General features: G+C 41.3%; 1 protein-coding gene across 1 annotated transcript in view; it reads right to left on the bottom strand.

The window, feature by feature from the left end:
• The window catches only part of INTS9 (integrator complex subunit 9), a 106,099-nt gene that overhangs the window by 25,295 nt on the left and 61,876 nt on the right, over nt 1-18,928 (bottom strand). The window contains exons 7-8 of the mRNA XM_070415517.1: nt 11,480-11,600; nt 10,585-10,719 (exon numbers count right to left, since the gene is read on the bottom strand). Of these exons, the coding sequence (XP_070271618.1) occupies nt 10,585-10,719; nt 11,480-11,600 (256 nt within the window). The remainder of the gene's footprint in view (nt 1-10,584; nt 10,720-11,479; nt 11,601-18,928) is intronic.

Genomic DNA, 18,928 nt, shown 5'->3' with positions numbered 1-18,928 from the left:
TTGTAACTTAAAACAAACAAACAAAAACCAAAAAGCAGTTCTACAACTTGAATCCCAACGAGCTGGAAGTTATGAAATACTCCATGTCAGGCCAGATGCGGAAGCTGGGACTCCACACAGATGCTCCTTATTTTAGCTCTATAACTCGGAGACGTTTCTTGCTGACAGCCAGCGCTACTGTGAGGAAGGAGGCTGACAAGGCTTTTAGTGACCCTCTCCAACCAGGCTGACCCACCACCGTCGCCAGGTCCCACCGAAGGGCAAATGTATTCACTGGCTGCTACCAATAGCCATGCACTGAGCACTTCAAATGGGAGCATTTTGTTCAAACGCACAGGAACAGAAAATTCCATTGTGTACAAGACTCAATAAAAACGCCTTATAAAGTTGACAATTACAATCGATCTTGTAGAATAAAGTTTTGAAAAACCCTAAGCCCACGGATGCTTGTGGCTATCATGTCGGTCCTCTGCTGGGTAATTTTCACTGAACACTTGCACAGGACACGAGAAAAAGAAGACCCAGTCTTTTGGTCCTAGAAGCTTACAGTTAAGTTGAAGAGAAAACATGTATGTACAATCAGAAAAGAGGATTTTTCAAAAAGCCATAGAAGAATAATGCAAATATCAAGAGCTAGCATTGAGTATATGAATGCCAGGAGGAATGCGGACCAGAGAGCTACCCGGCCAGGGAGGTTGCTTGTGTATGCTTTTTGGCAGATGGAGTTTGGTTCTAGTTTTCCTTCCTTCTTTCGCCAAGGAACTTAAGACAGCCCAGGTCGCTGCCTCTGGAACCTCCCCGTGACACCCTTTCCTGCCCCCACACCAAGATGTCCTTCCTACCCATGCCCCATGTCCTCCAACTCTTCCTATCCCAGCACCAATCACACTGGATCGTAACTGCCTATTTACCTGTCTGCATCCCCAAAGGACTATGAAGCTGAGGGCAAGGACTGTGTATCCCCATTGCCTAGCAAAATGCCGGGCACACAGCAAATACTAAATTAACATTTGTTGAATAAATGAGCCCATGAAAAAAGCACACAGTCTGACAGGCAAGGCAAGAGCATTGCATCTTGGGAAATGCTACATGGAAAGTCAGGAAGGTGAGGAGGGCTGGGGAGGGAAACCTGGAGGTGCCAAATGACCTGACTTGCCTGGAAAGTCTACTTTGGGGCTGAGGAAAGGGATTAGTAGAAAGAGAGAAAGTATAATTGGTCAAGGGCCAAAAGGTCAGAAACAGGAAGACTGGTAGGTGGGCAATAAGGAGTCAACAGTCTGAAGTATGAGAAGACATTTGGTTACAATAATTAGAGATAACTAGAAGCCCGGTGCATGAAAATTCATGCACTGTAGGGGGTGTCCCTCGGTCCGGCCTGCCCCCTCTCACAGTCCAGGAGCCCTCAGGGGCGGGAGGCGACGCCCCATCACACCTCTGCTGCTGCCAATGCCGGCAGCACAAGCCTCAGCCGGCCCTGGTTACCTGAGCCTTGGCCGGCCCTGGTTACCTGAGCCTTGGGCGGCCCTGGGCGGCCGGGGAGCTGAGGGGACTGGGGGTCTCTGGAGGCAGGTGCGCAGAGGGGCTGGGCCAGCATGGGGGGCGGGCCTGGCTTTGCCGTGCGCCTGCCGCCCTGGCGGGGTTGAGGAGACTGGGTGCCACCATCTTGTGACTGTGGGCACTGCCATCTTCGAGGGTGTGGCAGTTAATTAGCATATTCCCTCCTTATTGGCTGTGGGCGCTGCCATCTTTGAGGGCGTGGCAGTCAATTAGCATATTCCCTCTTTATTGGATAGGACACCTAAAGGAGGAGGGTGAGACCAACTAGAGAGAGGTCACACTGAAAGCCCCCACAGCAGCTCAGACATAAAGGGAAAAGCACGGTAATCTCATGGCAGGTGAAATGGAAGAAGCAGATCTACACGACACTAAAAAAACCAACATTTGGGAATGGGTCAGACACATAGGACAACGGAGAAAGCAAGACTCTAAGATGCCTCCAAAATGTCAGAGACATAGTCACAGGGAAATTTAAGAGATGCAATGGTTTAAAAGAATAAGGACACAATAGTACGTCCAGTGTTGGCAAACTGCAAGTGTTGAGGGGAGGGAGAGCAAATGGGTTTATTCTGACTTATCCTTCTTTGATGAGAGAAAAAAAAAAACAGCCTCGTGATTGGCTGAGCTTGGTCTCTCAAATGTGTTCCAGTCTAGAGACCAAGGCCGGGAGAGTCCTCAAAGCCAGGAGGGCTGACGTGGTGGGATGAATGCCTTTTCAGGCCCCTTTCGAGGTCAGAAGGACAGAAAAAGATCAACACCATAAACACACCAAAACAATACCAAGAGCAACACCACCAACAAAATATGTCACACACTACAATTTTCCATGCTTCAAGCCTTAGCCTTGTATCAGGGTCCTGGGCTAGGTCAGTTTCTAACACCCACCAGGAATTCCGTAGCTCCCCACTCCAGGTATTTGTAGCTTTTGCCCTATTACGCTGGTGATTTGCACACCTAAAACTCAAGTCCTGCTGGGAAGTCAGACAAAATGGCCAGGAAGCTATTAAAATAATGAGTGTTAAGTTGCCTTTTCAAACCATTATAAGAGAAAAACTGGTGTTCAAATATAGGTTCACAACCCACAAGCAAATCCATTAATTTGATTTCTAAGGCCAAAAAGGCGTTGGCTCTAATAACCAAAAGTGCTTTAGCTTTAGCTAATGCACTGATGGGATCTAGCCAACGGTTACTGTTTGTTTTGTTCTATTAGTATTATTGTTTCTAAACAATGTCCTATACCCTCTTTCTGGGCACACTGTACATCTGTTTGGTATTTTTCAGTGAAAAAAAATTAAAAAAGAAACTTAAAATGTCCAACAGTGATAAAAGTTAACATTTTATTGTATGCCCATATCATGGACCACCAGGCAAATATCAAACATCCTGTGGTGGAATACTAATAACCTAAAAAAAATTCATTAAATAGTTAAATCAGAAAGAGCAGAAAAGCAGGCTGTAAATAGTTATCTCTTTGTATTAAGATGATTACAATTTTTATTTTTTCTCTGAGGTTGCTAAGTTTTCCAAAATTACTACACTAAAGATAATGTTCCAATAACAAATATAAGGCAATAATATTATTTTAAAACAAAATAAAAACTCCACTATGCTTCCTGACAAGACAAAGACAGTGAGCTGCTGGCTCCCTTTTAGAATCTAAATGGAGGGACAGCTTAGATATAAGAGAAAGTGACAAATTTTGAGAGAGTGAAAAGCTAGAATAAATTCTTGGGGAAACCATGGGTCCTGGAATAGGGACAGAATGGCAAGAGCCACAGAGGCCTGAGCATTGCAGGAGAGTAGAGGCTGGGAAAAGAACACCTTGTCCCTTTCTCTCTCGTCTATGCTCCCGTTGGCAGACTGTGGCTGCTCCCACACACTGCGAGGAAGAAAACGCCAGGACGGAGGATGAGCGTTCACAGAAGGTGCAGGCAGACCTACAGCCCTGGCTTGTCTCTCACACTCCAAGGCTAACCAGTGGGAAACAAGTCAGGGAGACAAATCCTGGAGCCGAGGACTTTCCTGTGGGGCAAGCAGTGAGAGCTCACAGGGAAACAGCACAGGACCACGGAGGAACACACCACCTACTAAACACAACAAGCTACAAACCCACCCCACGTGGCAAATTAGTACACAGAAGAGGAGACTATGCATGACAAAAGTCTACACACAAATAAAATAAAAACAAGTAAAATAAAAATGACTAAGTATCAAGAAAAATATTTGGAAATACTGTGTATGAAAATATACTTGTTGAAATAAAAACCTCAGCACATACGTTGCAGAGCAGTATGGATACAGCTAAAGAGGGAATTTATGAGCTGGGGGATCAAGAGGAATTTTTCTCAGGAGGCTTCAAGAAGAAGATGGGAAATATAAAAGGAAAGAGAGATGGAAACATAGAAGTGTCACTATCTATATACTTGAAGTTCCATAAAGAGAAAAAATAATCAACCACAGGAAGAATTTATAAAATGATTAAGAATTTTTCTACATAAAGGAAACTGGAAGATCGTAGAGTGTTATGTTACACTTATAGACAGGAAAAAGCACACATGTAAGATATAGTACAGTAACCTTTAAGAACATTGAAGATAAATTAAAATTCTAAAAGCAGATCCCTCAAAGGAACACAATTCTAAAGGGCTTCACAGTTCTAACTGCAACAGGGTACAAGTGGAAAACAAAGTAATATTTTCAAAGCTTTATAGGTTTAACATTCCTTTCCTTTCATTTTATATCTATGAAGCTATCATTTATAAATGTGAGAAAAATTAAAAACTTCAAGGCCTCATGAGGTTTACCATTTTAAGACCCCTCGGTAAACATTCCTCAAATATTTCTGGAAGAGGAGTAAATCTAGGAGGATTATGAGACATACGGGAAGTAAATTTGAAAAACTAAAAACCCCACCTCAATAAAGTTCACTGCTGTCTCAACAAGCAATATGTTAATCATTCTAAGTAGATTCTAAATAACCCAGAACTAAAATTCTGGACAGTATCAACATGGTGGGCGGGGGTAGTGGGGAGGAAGGGAGAGGAAAAAGATGGGAGAGATAAGGTGTGGCTCTGGAGGGAAAGATACAGATATTGATAAGCTTAACACATTGTGGACCAGTAGTTTTATTGCTAGGTTTACCCAGTGGCCAGATAAGTTTCTATTGAACGAGTATAAAAAACGTTTACATGAAGGTTAAAGGCACGCTTTAAAAAATTAAATACCCATTGCATTTTTTGAAGTTATTTATTACATGTTCTTACACGCTAATATATTTTTAAAGAATTCTCGTGATTGGCCACAAGCCTTAGAGCAGAAAACACGAGAATTCTTGTGATCCGTCTTAAGATACTTGTAGGAAAAAGGAACAACCCAGAAGAATAAAAATAAAATATGTTCAAATTGTAGAAAAAAATTTAGCCCTGCAAAAGGAGGCCGGGAAAGATGGAAAAAAAATGAAATAAAAAATCAAATAAGATGGCAAAAATAAGTCCCAAATACAGCAACAGTTACAAGAAACACAAATAGGTTCACCAATCAAAAGAGACTCTCTAGATTAAAAAAGGAAAAACATCCCTGGCCATGTCTTCTACGTGGGATTCACTCACTAGAAAAGGACAGGGAAAGAGTGAAAAGAAAGGGATGGAAAATAACAGCAAACACGAAGGGGAGAGAAGTCACTTGGCTTTTAATGCAGTTTTAATCGAGAAAAAAACACATCATCCTGATAAAATGAATAATTTATCAATAAAACATAATGATCATGAACCTATATACCACAGAGCATACAGCTTAAAATTATTAAAAGCAATAACTGGTGAAACTAAAGAGGGAAACAGGTAAGTCAACACGTTTTCAGAAACGGGTAGCTGAGCGAAGATATGAAAGACTTGAGTAAAACAATAAACTCAAATGAATAAGTTCATATAGAAAAATTTTCATTCAACAGTGAGTATAGTCTTTCCCCACATATGTAGAACATTTTCAAAATAAATAAAATTTAGAATCCTGAAGCATAGTATGACTTGATAAAAGTCTTGTCTAAGTCTAACCATACTGGGTGGATTAAAAACAGACAAAAGTATTATAAAATAACTTTGGTCATTTAAATCATGAACATTATGAAGGAAATTATGATATGCTGAGAGATCAAAAACAAAGCAATTCATATAAAAAATTTGCATAATTAAATGATACTAAGAAACTGACAGCTTTAAATATACTTATTGGAAAGCAAAGAAAGACCAATGCAAATGAGATAAGTATTAAAAGAAAAGTAACAGAATAAACCCAAGGAAGAAAATAATAAAGGAAAGAATAAAGAATGAAAATACAAAAAAAACCCCATTGAAAGCAAAAACTTTTTTTTTGAAGAAAAACCATAATGTAGACAAACTTCTGGCAAATCTGACCATGTTAAAAAAAAAAAGAGGTACTGAAAATAAAATTTAAAATGAAAATAGACTTCCACAAAAAAATTAAATAAAAGGATAATGTATACAATTCCATATGTTGAAACAATTTCATGTTTTGAAAACCTTGTCAAAATGGATAAATTTTGGCCAAAAGTGGCAACATCCTGGCCTAGAAAATATAGTTCAATAACCAAGAAAAAAATTAAAAAGATAATCCCGGGCCTAGACAGTTTTATAGAGAATTTGAATTTCAAGAAAAGATAAGCCCCTCTCTTGTCTATCTGTGGCATTAGAAAAAGAGGGAAAAATGCCCAAATCATTTAATGAAGCTAATTAATGTATCTGCTTCCAAATAGTGATAGTACAAAAAAATAACGCATGGGGTTCATTTTCACTTATGAATATAAATTATACACCTCAATTAAATACTGACCAACTGATTCCAGGAGGGCATTTAAAAATAATGAATTGTGATCATGTAACATTTATCCAGGGAATGCAAGGGTGGTTAAATGTGAGAAAAGCTAACATTCACTACATTGATGGTCGAATGGAAAGAAATCACATGATAATCTCACAGACTCAGAAAAAACATCTGTGAAGGTATACCATCTGTATCCGATTTTTAAAAATCAGAGAATTAGGACAGAGGAGGAATTCCTTAAATGCATAAATAAAGATGTACAGCCCTAACCGGTTTGGCTCAGTGGATAGAGCGTCGGCCTGTGGACTCAAGGGTCCCAGGTTCGATTCCGGTGAAGGGCATGTACCTTGGTTGCGGGCACATCCCCGGTGGGGAGTGTGCAGGAGGCAGCTGATCGATGTTTCTCTCTCATCGATGTTTCTAACTCTCTATCCCTCTCCCTTCCTCTCTGTAAAAAATCAATAAAATATATTAAAAAAAAAAGATGTAGAGTAAGCACTCTCTTTATTGAAGAAACCACAAAAGTGTTCCCTTTAACACCTGGTACAAGCCAAGGATGGCACTATCAGCACCTCTGTTTAACATGGGACTAAAGAGCCTAGTTGTAAGATGGGAAAAGAGGTAATAAATATAGGCTTGGGAGAGAAGTGACAAAGCTGTTACTCCTTTGCAGATCTTATCATCAAAAGGTAAATATTAGCCCTAGCCAGCTTGGCTCAGTGGATAGAGCGTCAGCCTGCGGACTGAAGGGTCCCAGGTTCGATTCCAGCCAACGGCACATGCCTGGGTTGCGGGCTTGATCCCCAGAAGGGGGTGTGCAGGAGGCAGCCAATCAATGATTCTCATCATTGATGTTTCTATCTCTCTCTCCTTCTCTCTTCCTCTCTGAAATCAATAAAGAAATACATTTTTTTTTAAAAAGGTAAATATTAGAATGTGAGAGTTCAACATGGTTACTGAATATTAGATCAAATTTTTAAAATTAATACTGAGATCTTGTGCTCATTAAAGGCTAATTCTCTTCCTCTTCCATCTGGGATGGTGTACTTTCTTTGGCCTCAATTCTCCTCCAACTCTCCAAACATTTTTATTCAGGACTATTTTCCTACTCCCACTGTCTAGTGGTAAATGTTCCCTACAGCCCAGTCTCTCTCTCTTACCCCTACATTTATATGTTTTAAAAGTCTGATGCCTCTCCAGGCTTGCCTTCATATCATGGTCAGCTCTGCATTTCTGTCTGTCCAATGTTCTCTCAACTTCCTGTTTCATCACACCAACCAACACCTCCTAAAACTGACAACCCCAGCCAACTCCTCCTTGGCACCTAGATTAGTGTCATTATAACCATTCTCTATGTCCTCCAAGTATGAAATCTCCAGAGACAGTGAGCATCCTATCTAATAAAGAGGGAATATGCAAATTGACCAGCATGCCATCACAAAGATGGCAGTGCCCAAGTCCCCTCAGCCCTGCCAGAGTTGCCCAGTCCTTTCAGCCACACTGGGGGGTTGGGGGGTGTCAGGCACACAATGTGGCCAGACCCGCCCTTGGCCCTCCAGCCACACAGGGCCAGCCTGAGGCACAGGCAAGCCTCGGATGGCGGCTGCCCAGCCGATGACCGAGGTACAGGCAAGCTTCCGATGGCAGTGCCCAGCCGCCCAGGGCTGCCTGAGGCTCAGGTAACCAGGGCGGGCTGAAGCTTGTGCTGTAGGCAGTGGCAGCAGCAGAGGTGTGATGAGAACACTGCCTTCCCCTGATCACCGGGTCGCCTCCTGCCCCTGAGGGCTCCCGAACTGTGAGAGGGGGCTGGCCCGGCTGAGGGACCGCCCCTCCTGTGCATGAATTTTCATGCACTGGGCCTCTAGTTCAATATATGTTTGTTGAATTAAAGAACTGTCAATGTTTTCTTGAACTTATCTTTCCATTCTTATTGCCTCAGGCTAAACCCAAAGCCACATTCCCCTGTGCTTATTAGATTACTAGGACAGCCTGCTATATTCTTCCTAGCTAGTGAGGGTTCCACTCAAGTAGACCGGTGGTTGGCCTCTTTCTGTAAAGTTTAAAGTTTAACTGTTATAATGGTGTGTAAGCATCCGTTAACAACCCATAAACTTATGGGTGTGGCTGTAGCCCAAGAAAACATTATTTACAAAAACAGGTTTGTGGGGGGTTCAAATTTGGTCCATGGGCCATAGTTTGCTGCCTTTTGAAGTACACTATCAAGTTTTCTCAAACCAAAACTTTTCTTATCCCTTAGAATTCCATTATTTGGGTAAAAGAAAATCTAATTTATTTTCTTTTTTATATACAATACTGGCTGCCAGTTAGGAATTAAAATTAATTACTTAAGTATGGTACTCATTACTTTCAAAACCTTATTTTCCCTTTAAATTTACGAACCTTATAAGAATAATTTACTGGAAATTACATCAATAATACTGTAAAGGCTTTGATGTAAGCAGGACAAATAGGAAGAGTTGGCAGCCAAGTAATCTTTCTGTCTTTCATGAAGGAATAGATCAGGAATGATAGAAGCTGCCAATAAGAAAATTTGATTCAATGAAGCAGGTTAAGATGACATTGATGGGCTTTTGATTTCAATAAGCGGGAAAGGCCCAGAATTCTGCTAGCTATAGGATAAAATTACAACTTGTCCCCTCAAGACCTTGAGATGAAACTTGATTATAAAAGAAGGTATAACAAAAAAACAATGCAGAGTAGCAGCTCAGGAACATCCTGTAGTTCTAGACTTACAGCAGCCCTTCTTTTTTCCCCATATTAAAGTGGGATTTGGACTTCTCCAAGTTATCTACCATCCACCCATTCATTCATCCACCCATCTGCTATCTAATACTATCCCTGGCCCTCCTTTACAAACATGGAAAGAACCAGAATTTATAAAATGAATAATAAACCCATTTATAAAATGAATAATAAATTCTTTACAAACACCTAAAATGGAATAACTAATGCATTTATAACAAAGTTTATTTACTTAGCTTATTGCCAAAATGACTGTTGATGAATGACCAACTTAAAACCTTCCAATAGCTTCCTCTACACATGAAAATAAAACACAAATTTCTCATGATGGCCTACCGGGCCCTATACGGCCAGGCCTCCGCTCATCTCCGGACATCTCTGCTGACCATACTCAGTATGCTGCAGTCTGAGTGGCCTCTGCACTGCAAACATGCCCAGCTGCTCCTGCTGTAGGGGCCCTTCATCTGTCATGTCTCTGTAAGACTTTGCCCTCACTGCTTTATGTGGCTCATTTCTTCAGGTCTCTGTTCAACAGATCCTCCCCGGAAGCTTTCTCTGACCATCCAAGTTAAACTAGTCTCTATCACTCTACACACAACCTTAGTTTGTTGTTTTCAGTATTTATGTCACAACCTGAAATTACTTTGCTAATTTATTTTCTGCACCCATCCTCTCTCCATACATCCACAGAACTCAGATCCATGAGCAAGGACTCTGCCTGTGGGTCACCACTGACTCTCACACCTAGAGGAGTGCTGGACACATAATAGGTCCTTAATAATGTTAAATAACTAATATCTGCTGAGTAAACAAGTGTCCATCTCTCTTCCACATCAGGCTATGATTATTAGAAGTGTTGGGAAATCTCAGAATCCTAGTGGTGGCTTTAGAGGCAACAGGATCTTACAGAGGAGCCAGAGATTCTAAATGTGGGACATGAATAATCTAACTTTGATAAAGTGTATGTGTAGAACATAAAGTTTCAGTGCAGTAGGATGAGTAAGCTCTAGAGCTGCTGTACAACACTGTATCTACAGTCAACAGTAATGTCTTCTACACTTAAAAATTTAGCCTGACCCGGGGTGTTCAGTGTTTGAGTGTTGATCCTTGCACCAGGAGGTTGCCAGTTCAATTCCCAGTCAGGCCTGAGTTGTGGGCTCGATCCCTAGTAGGGGTTGTGAATCATTGATGTTTTTATTTCTCTCTCCCTCTCCCTTACTCTCTGAAATCAATAAAAATATATTTTTAAAAAAATTTATTAAGAGGGTGGATCTCCTGTTAAGTGTTCTTAGTATGATTTAAAGGAAGTGTCTATAGAAACCAAAATTAGGAAGATTAAGACACTGCTGATGGTACTCTGGATATAGTCTAAATTTGGGTTAAGTAACCAAAAAGCTGAGTTGTTAAATGAGAATTCAGAGTTACCTGTGGGTGTGTGGTAAGCAAGGAGGATCCCGAGACGTAAGACACCTTCTCATAATGGGACTGAATAATCCAGTTGGAGCTTCCAAGGGCGTAGCCGGAGCTGAGCGGAGTCACCTGGACCGCACCGAACAGCTCCTGGAAAAGAACCGCAGGAAGAAGTGATGAGCTTTCAGGAACGCAGTCATGCAGGTGAGTCTGTAGGAGAAAAGAGCAGAAACAGCCTTCTCCACTTAGAAACGATTTCAAAGTAAACCAGAAAGACTGACGTAAAACAGAAAGAGCCCATGTGGCAGACACAGAAAGCAACCCCATCGTTTTGACTTGTCACCTTCCAGAGAGTTTCAGTGCATCCACATAGCACCAGGCACGCAGGCCTCACTCAGTGAAAGGCAGAGCGGATATATTACCAAATCAACCAGAGAGACAAATACGCCCGTTTTCTTTTTCTTTACAGGTTAGGTGTTATTCTCATGGTTGCTCTACACCGAATGACTCTGGGCATAAGTTGACAGAAACGGGAACCTTATCGTTATCAGGTCACAGCTCAAAGGTTACACTTGCCAAGTTGCTTCCTGATCTCTTTTATGCTCCCTGTTTCCTGTTTCCCTTGTCCAAAATCTGTCCTAACGTGGGTAGAATGACATGCCTTTCTCTTGACTTATCACATGCTGGCCAATCAAATGCCGCCAGTGATGGGGAATGCAAGGGGTGGAAGGAGCCCAGGAAGAACCTGGGAGGGATGGAGGAAGGGACAGACACTGTTCTGTCTTCAGCGAGCACGAGTCCACGATTCTTACTGATCAAATGGCTTATAAAGGGAACTAGGGGATCCTACCATAAAACCAATATGAATCGAAAGCATTCATTAATCACTTAAGGTCATATCAACACTCACAATTTTCTGAGAATATCCCACCAGCTGGATTTTACTCAGGGCGGAGTTCACCTCTTGCATCGTATAGCATCTTCTCCAGGTGGACACTTCCACTGCGTCCTTGAGAGGAGAGGGCAGCAGCCTGTAAGTGCATCACAATGCCAATTCTTTAGGTTCTAGAGGTTCCGTTCAAGTACTCTGTCCATTTTGTCTAAGTTGTCCAACTTACGGGCACATAACTGTCCATGGAATTGTGATCTTTTTTCTTTCTCTTGGTCGTACTGTCCCCTTTCATTTCTGGCTCCAGTAATTTAAATCTTCTCTTTTTTTTCTTGGTCAATCTAGCTAAAGGTTTGCCAGTTTTGTTGACCCTTTCAAAGAACCAATTTTTGGTTTCATGGACTTTTTTCTATTGTTTTTCCGTTCTTTATTTTGTTCAGCCAGCATATAGCTGGATCTTTTTACTTTTTATTCAGTCTGATGATGTTATCTGACTGACTTGTTTAAGCCATTTACATTTTTAAATAGTATTGATATAGATGGTTTGTCTGCCAATTTAAATTTTTTCTGTCTCATGTCTTTTTCTTCATCTATTTTTCCTTTACTACTTAAAAAAAAAGATAGTAAGTGAATATTTTTGTTTGTAGCTTCTTCTTTCATACCTCCCCCCCCCCCCCCCGCCCCCTTTTAAGTTATTTCCTTAGTGGTTGTTCTAGGGCTTACCACATACATCTTACTATAGAACATTTCTAAAGGCATCTCACATAAGATAAATGTTCACAAAAGATAAATGAAATAAACTTTACTCATGGGCCAGCAAAGCAATAGGAATGGGCTTGGTTAAACGCAGATGAGGCTTGGCATAAAAGAGGAAAGTAAAACATGATTTGTGATCTTTCAGACCAGCCTCAGGAACATCCATTAAAATAAGCAAACAAACAAAATGGGTCATTAGAAATACATTTTATCACTTGCTCTAACATAACCAAGAACAGACCTGAAAAGTGACTTCCCTGAGAGCCTCAGGACAATACAGATGAAGGGACTTCTGATGAACTGAATGTGTGTGTTAGCTCTGCTCTCTCCTGAAATATCCCTGAGCGCTAACAGTAAAGGGCTTCGCACACACATACAGACACACACAGACACGCACACATGCACGCGCGCACCCTCAAGAAAAAGAGAAACAGGGAAGAGACAATAGCAACAGCATTCTGGAAAGTAAAAAGTAGGTCAAATGGTAACTCTTAGCAGACCCAGGAAAGTTCAATTCAAGTCTCAATTTATACTGCAGAACACACAAAAAGCTCAGCAATTGAAAACAGTAGGTACGTCTGGAAATAAAGTTGAAGATGGGCCTAAAAAGAGGATTTATTGAAAAAATAAAAAAAACAAAACTGATTAAGAAATAGAACCTTCCAGTTCTCCTCACCTATCCCAAACAGCTCAGCAACTGTCCCTTCCCTCCCAGGCATATCCCAGAGGTCATTCTCAGGAGAGAGTAAAAATGAGAGTCAGGACAAGGAGAAACCCTCAATCACCGAAGGCAGTATTTTTAAGCAAAAGTTTACATACTGATGCCTGGGTTGCAGGCTTGATCTTCAGTAGGGGGCATGCGGGAGGCAGCCCATTAACGATTATCTCTCATCATTGATGTTTCTATCTCTCTCCTCCTTTCCTCTCTGAAACCAATAAAAAGCATATTTTTAAAAAATTATACAAGATGTGAAAGAGCCATATAAATGAAAAATCAAAAAAGCTTTAAAATGATGTGGCAACTCAATAAATAATTAGAAGTCAGAAAAAAAAATCAGAAATGAAGACTAAACTAATAGATACACAAGAGTGAACAAACACAACATATAATACTGTTAACTAATATATAGGAAGAAAAAAAAAACACTAAAAAGAAATGAAGAGATAAGAATTTGAAGAAAAAAGTGGCAATGTGGCCTGAAGACAGGCAATGTAGTTTGAAGACAGGCGAGAAGATGTAACATACAGACAATAGGAGCCCCTGACAGAAATCCAAGCAAGGGAACAGAACAAATACAAAAACCATGATTGCTAAACTAAAAAAAGGTTTGAAACTACATACTGGAAGAACACGCTGCATACCTGAGAAAACTGACCCCCAAAAAACTAACACTAGATATATTCTGAGAAAACATTTACACTATATAGAAAACAGACAAATAAAACTTCGGGTGTATAGGTTAAAAGAGCAAGTGACTTTTAAGGGAAAAAAAAATTAGATTCTATTAGTGTCTTCAACAGTAATGCTTTACTAGAAGAAAACAGAGTAACTTGTTTAAGACACTCAGAGAAAGAAAATGCAAGCTGAAAATTACACATCTAGCAAAACTGACTTTCAAGGTCAAAGAGCACAGATAAAGAAATATTAACCTGCGAGAACTTGGGTATATTGTTCTTGTAACCCCATCCTGAGAGATCTTCTGAAGAATGAGTTTCAGACAACCAAAATGTAGACAGAAATACATGGGTTGGTAGTGAGCATTAAATATATAAAATACATAGTTATTTGTGGAAGACCAAATGAAGGTTAAAAGGAAGAGAGGATACTATATAAAGGCTATATGTTCTGACAATATATAGAAAGGAAAATACATATGACCCGTCCTCCAAAAAGGCCTACAAACAATGACCAATTCAGTAGCAATGAGCACTGCTAGCACCCAGAATGGGAACTAAAATTTCATTTCCCATTATAAGAATCCAGAGTTTCTGGGAGAAATGGGTGATTCCAAATATAGGGCAGGTAATGTGGAAGAGGAGTCTTAAGCATCCTGCTACATCAGATAGTGGGTTGTGATTATATTGGGGCAGAGAGGGGCTTTTGAATTAACTGAGAATTTTCTTTTTCTCAACTTGGGTAGTGCTTATAAGGGTGCTGACTTTATAATAATTTATTAATGATATATATATTAATTTTGTGTGTTTTTTGTGTTTTATAATAAAAAGGTAAATAGAAAAAATAGTAAAATGTATGCCAAAATGAAAACTATGATAGCAAAAATAAAATACTCACAGAAAGGTTGAGAAATAAAGTTAAAAGAATATTCCAAACAAAAGAACAAACAAAAACAGAGATGGAAAAGAGAAAATAATTTGAGTGACAATTCAGGAAGTTCAACATCTAAATAAAAAGAGTTCCAGAAAGAACACAAAAAATGAAAGAAACTAAGAAAATAAGGGGGAAAATTTTTTTAAAGACCAGAATTGAAGTTCTTGATTTTCTAGATGGGGGGTCAGCAAACATCTGCTCTGAAGGGCCACAGACATTTTAAACGTTGCAGAGCACATACAGTCTCTGTCAAATTATTCAACTTGGCCATGTAAGGCCATTGACAATATGTAAATGAATGACTGTGCCAATAAAACTCTGTAAAAACTGGGGCAGGGCAGGTTTGGCCCATAAAACAGGGGCCTGGCCAGAGCTGCCACCCCTGTTCCTGCCACCCACTCGGTACTCAGCACATGAATGAAAACTATACCTTAGCAAGACATTATAAACTTAGAGAACAAAGAGAAATTCTACAAGTTTCCACAGAGCAATCTACAGGATACATACCAAAAATCTACACTCAATTGCAATGGACTTTTCAATACCATTTCTGGGAGCTAGAAGAATAGAGCAATGCTTTTTAGACGTGCAGGGTCTCAGATAGTTTACCTCCCAAGTATGCTTTCTCAGGAAGCTATTGGAGGATGTGCCCAGCAAAATGAGGGTGAAAAGAAGGAGGAGGAGGGGCAGGGGCAAGGGCAGGACTTAGAAAACGGAGCTTCTAGTAGAAGAAAGAGGCACAGAAACCTTCAGGATCGTGGTGAAGATCATCCTAACCTGAAAGCTGTGCAGCAGGCTCGAGAGCAGCTACAATCAGACCAGGGGAAGAGAGAAAACTCTGCGAGAGGATTTCTTAAGATAAAATTGTTAAAAAACAGAGTTTGAACATACTGAGGAGAGGCTGCTACAAGTGAGGCAGAGGTTGGACATAAATTAGTAATAAGTACATTGAAAACGAAGCAAATAAGCAAACATGTTAATTAGGAACCCAAGGAGAAACAAAAAGTTGTGCAGAAAGGAAAAATTATCCTAATAATGTTATATGGCCTGTGAATTGCATACTAGAGATTTAGCCAAAATAGCATACAGATCATGTTATTACAATTCCCTTTACCTGTTTCTTCAGCAACAAAATACCTTCTACGTAAAGAGTCAATGAAGATTTTCTTATTTCACTTATCTGTCCTCTTGCTTTAGGTTTCACAGTATTTATTCAATAAAGATTTACTTAGTCCTGACTGCGGTCTTAGCATTAAGCCCTGTAAGGGATGTAACAGGCACAACATAAAGGCCTCTGCTCACAAGGAGCTCAAGTTTAAGAAAAATTTATAACAATACAAAGCAATAAAAGAGCTGTGGCCTGGCCGGTGTGGCTCAGGGGTTGAGCATCAACCCATGCACCAAGAGGTCACTGGTTGGATTCCCAGTCAGGGCACATGCCTGGGTTGTGGGCTCGATCTCCAGCAGGGGGTGTGCAGGAAGCAGCCAATTGATGTTTCACTCTTGTGCTTGTGCGTGCTCTCTCTCTCTCCCTCCCTCCCCCTTCCTCTCTAAAAACCAATTTAAAAAAATCTTTTAAAAAACCATGATCCATCCTTGACTGTATATTTGCCTTCACTCACAGAAGGTCCTAAATAACATATTAAAAATGAACATCTTAACACACACCCTCCTCCACTGTAAAGGCTTGCCATTACAATCAGGATAAAATCTAAGGCTCTTAGTGAGGTAGAACAGTAAGCAGCTAGAAAAATTCCTGGGCAAGTGGAATGGGGAAACTGAGACAAGATAATTACACAAGACCAAACAATTTGACTGATTTACAGACAGCTAGTGAATCGCAAGGTCTTATCTTCCCTTACCGAGGACATCTGAGAACAAACAGTGTATACTGTATACACCTCTCCTCCCTGACCAGAGAATAAATAGCTTACATCACTCTGGTCGGGTAGATAGAGGACAGAGACCCAATTAATGCCATTTGTGTCAGCCAACCCCAAGGGCAGATGAAGTCAGGGGAACAAATAACAAAAACCCAATTAGAGCCAGACAGGCCCAAAATAAAAATAAAATTGCAAAGGTGAACAAAGTATAATCCCAAACTTGCCTATATGCTCATTTTGATGCATCAGCATATTAAAAATGCACCTGGAAAGCTGATGAAAATTCTTCTGAAACCCTCCTTTAAGACGCTCGCCCACAGAAGAGAGGTAAAGCCCTCCGGACAAAGGATACCAGCGCAGGTGTGCTCTAGAGCAGCGGTCGCCAACTGGTGGTCCGAGAACCTCTGGTGGTCTGTGAGATCTGAAAGGCTGGCGACCGCTGCTCTAGAGCACACCCATGCCCCTTCTCGGCCACGAACTTTTTGCTTTCTTTTTCGTAAACTCTAAAGGTCCCCACAAGACTTGCAACCAGGGGAGCAGTGGGCAGTGGCAGCTCGTCCAGGGCTAACCCTCTGATCCTGTCTCCAAGGCCCTCCTTTTCTCTAACTCTCCAGTGAGCTAAAAGCAGCCCCACCTTGACTCACTTCTGTCACTCCAGCAACAAAATACCTTCTACATAAAGAGTCAATGAAGATTTTCTTATTTCACTTATCTGTCCTCTTGCTTTAGGTTTCACAGTATTTATTCAATAAAGATTTTCATATCCCAGGGAGCTCACAGCAGCCTCACCCTGACTCACTTCCTTCCTACGATGTTTCTAGGGAGTCAAAGCAGAGCGCCTCCTAGGCTCCTCCTGCTGCTGCTTCTTCCCTTGGTCTCTCCTTTGTTTCGCTGTCCCCAGCTTTAACAAACGTGCTCTCAACATCACCTGCCCTCGTGTGGTGAAACCTCTCCCGCTCCAGGCCGGTCCCTGTCTGATAACATTAGCATGGCTTTATAAATTCCTTCTTTATCTAGGTCCTGCCTCAGCCTATATCCTTGGACATCAGGGGGGTGAGGGGTGCCGATCCCTGCACAGTCAAAAATCCACATATAACTTTGATTTCTCCAAAACTTTCTAATGGCCTACTACTGACCACAATCCTTACCAAGAACATAAACAGTCAATTAACAAATTTTGTATGTTAAATGTATTACATACTGTATTCTTATCATAAAGTAAGCTAAAGAAAAGATGTCAGCCTGGCCAGTGTGGCTCAGTGGTTGAGCATCGACCCATGAACCAGGAGGTCACTGTTCGATTCCTGGTTAGGGCACATGCCTGGGTTGAGGGTTTGATCTCTAGTGTGGGGCATGCAGGAGGCAGCTGATGGGTGATTCTCTCATCATTGATGTTTCTATCTCTTGCTCTGCCTCTCCCTTTCTCTGAATTCCATAAAAACACATGTTTTTAAAAAAAGAAAAGATGTTAGTAAGAAAATCAGAAAGGAAATACATTTACAATACTGTACGAGTTTATTTTGAAAAGTCCATGTAGAAGTGGGCCTGTACAATTCAAACCCCTGCTGTTCAAGGGTCGGTGCTACTGAGCTATAAGCCGCTCTCAGTGCCAGGCTCCCTCGAGCCTGCAACCTCCCCTGTTGCCTTCTTCACCTTCTGTGTGGACGATGCTTACTGCTGCCCTACTCCTGCTTTAAAACCTAGACCATGTGCCACTTTTTCTCCGTCTTGGGACACTGGAGTAGGCCAGGGGCACATCCTTTATTCTTTGGGAAATAGCCCGAGTACCAGGGACAGGGAAGAGGTACTGAAGCTCTGCTGGACGAGCTGCGGGCAGGGGTCAAGGCCACTGCTTCCCTTTCCCTTCGGTTTCCCTGTGTCTCTGCCACCCACGCTGAGGAAGGGAAGTTTCTCTCAGAGGCACTATGACATCATGGAAAAAAAGAAGACCTCTTTCCCTCTGTTACCTCTTGACCTCTGAGCCTCAGTTTCCTCATCGGTAGGACAGGGAGAATATCACCTTCCTTTCAGAGTTGTCACGTGTCTGGCAGAGAACAGATACTGAGTACAGATGGTCTCCAGCCCTCCCCAGCACAGACAGCCATCACAGCCCAGGAGCATTGCGTCTTCCAACAATTCAACCCAAGGTGATTTACCCAGATGAGCGGCGATGACTACGAACTTGAGTGGCCCAGGCACTTCTCCTGTCAATTCCTCAGGATTAGAGAACCTCATGGCTTGGGCCTCCTAGGGCTGCCCTTCATAAAAAATAAAGGCTTCTCACACTGTGCTGAGTTGGAGCAGAAGGCTCCTTAACTTTATCCGAGAGCTAGAAGGCTGTTGTGGGAGTGGCTAGAGCAGCGGTTCTCAACCTGTGGGTCGCAACCCCTTTGGGGGTCGAACGACCCTTTAACAGAGGTCACCTAAGACCATCGGAAAACACATATATAATTACAGATTGTTTTTGTGATTAATCACTATGCTTTAATTATGTTCAATTTG

Source organism: Myotis yumanensis, unplaced genomic scaffold, assembly GCF_028538775.1.
Source record: "Myotis yumanensis isolate MYYU_CA2020_CCGP unplaced genomic scaffold, mMyoYum1.0.hap1 SCAF_5, whole genome shotgun sequence".
NCBI classification, from domain to species: Eukaryota; Metazoa; Chordata; class Mammalia; order Chiroptera; family Vespertilionidae; genus Myotis; species Myotis yumanensis.
This window is presented reverse-complemented; position numbering and strand designations above follow the sequence as displayed.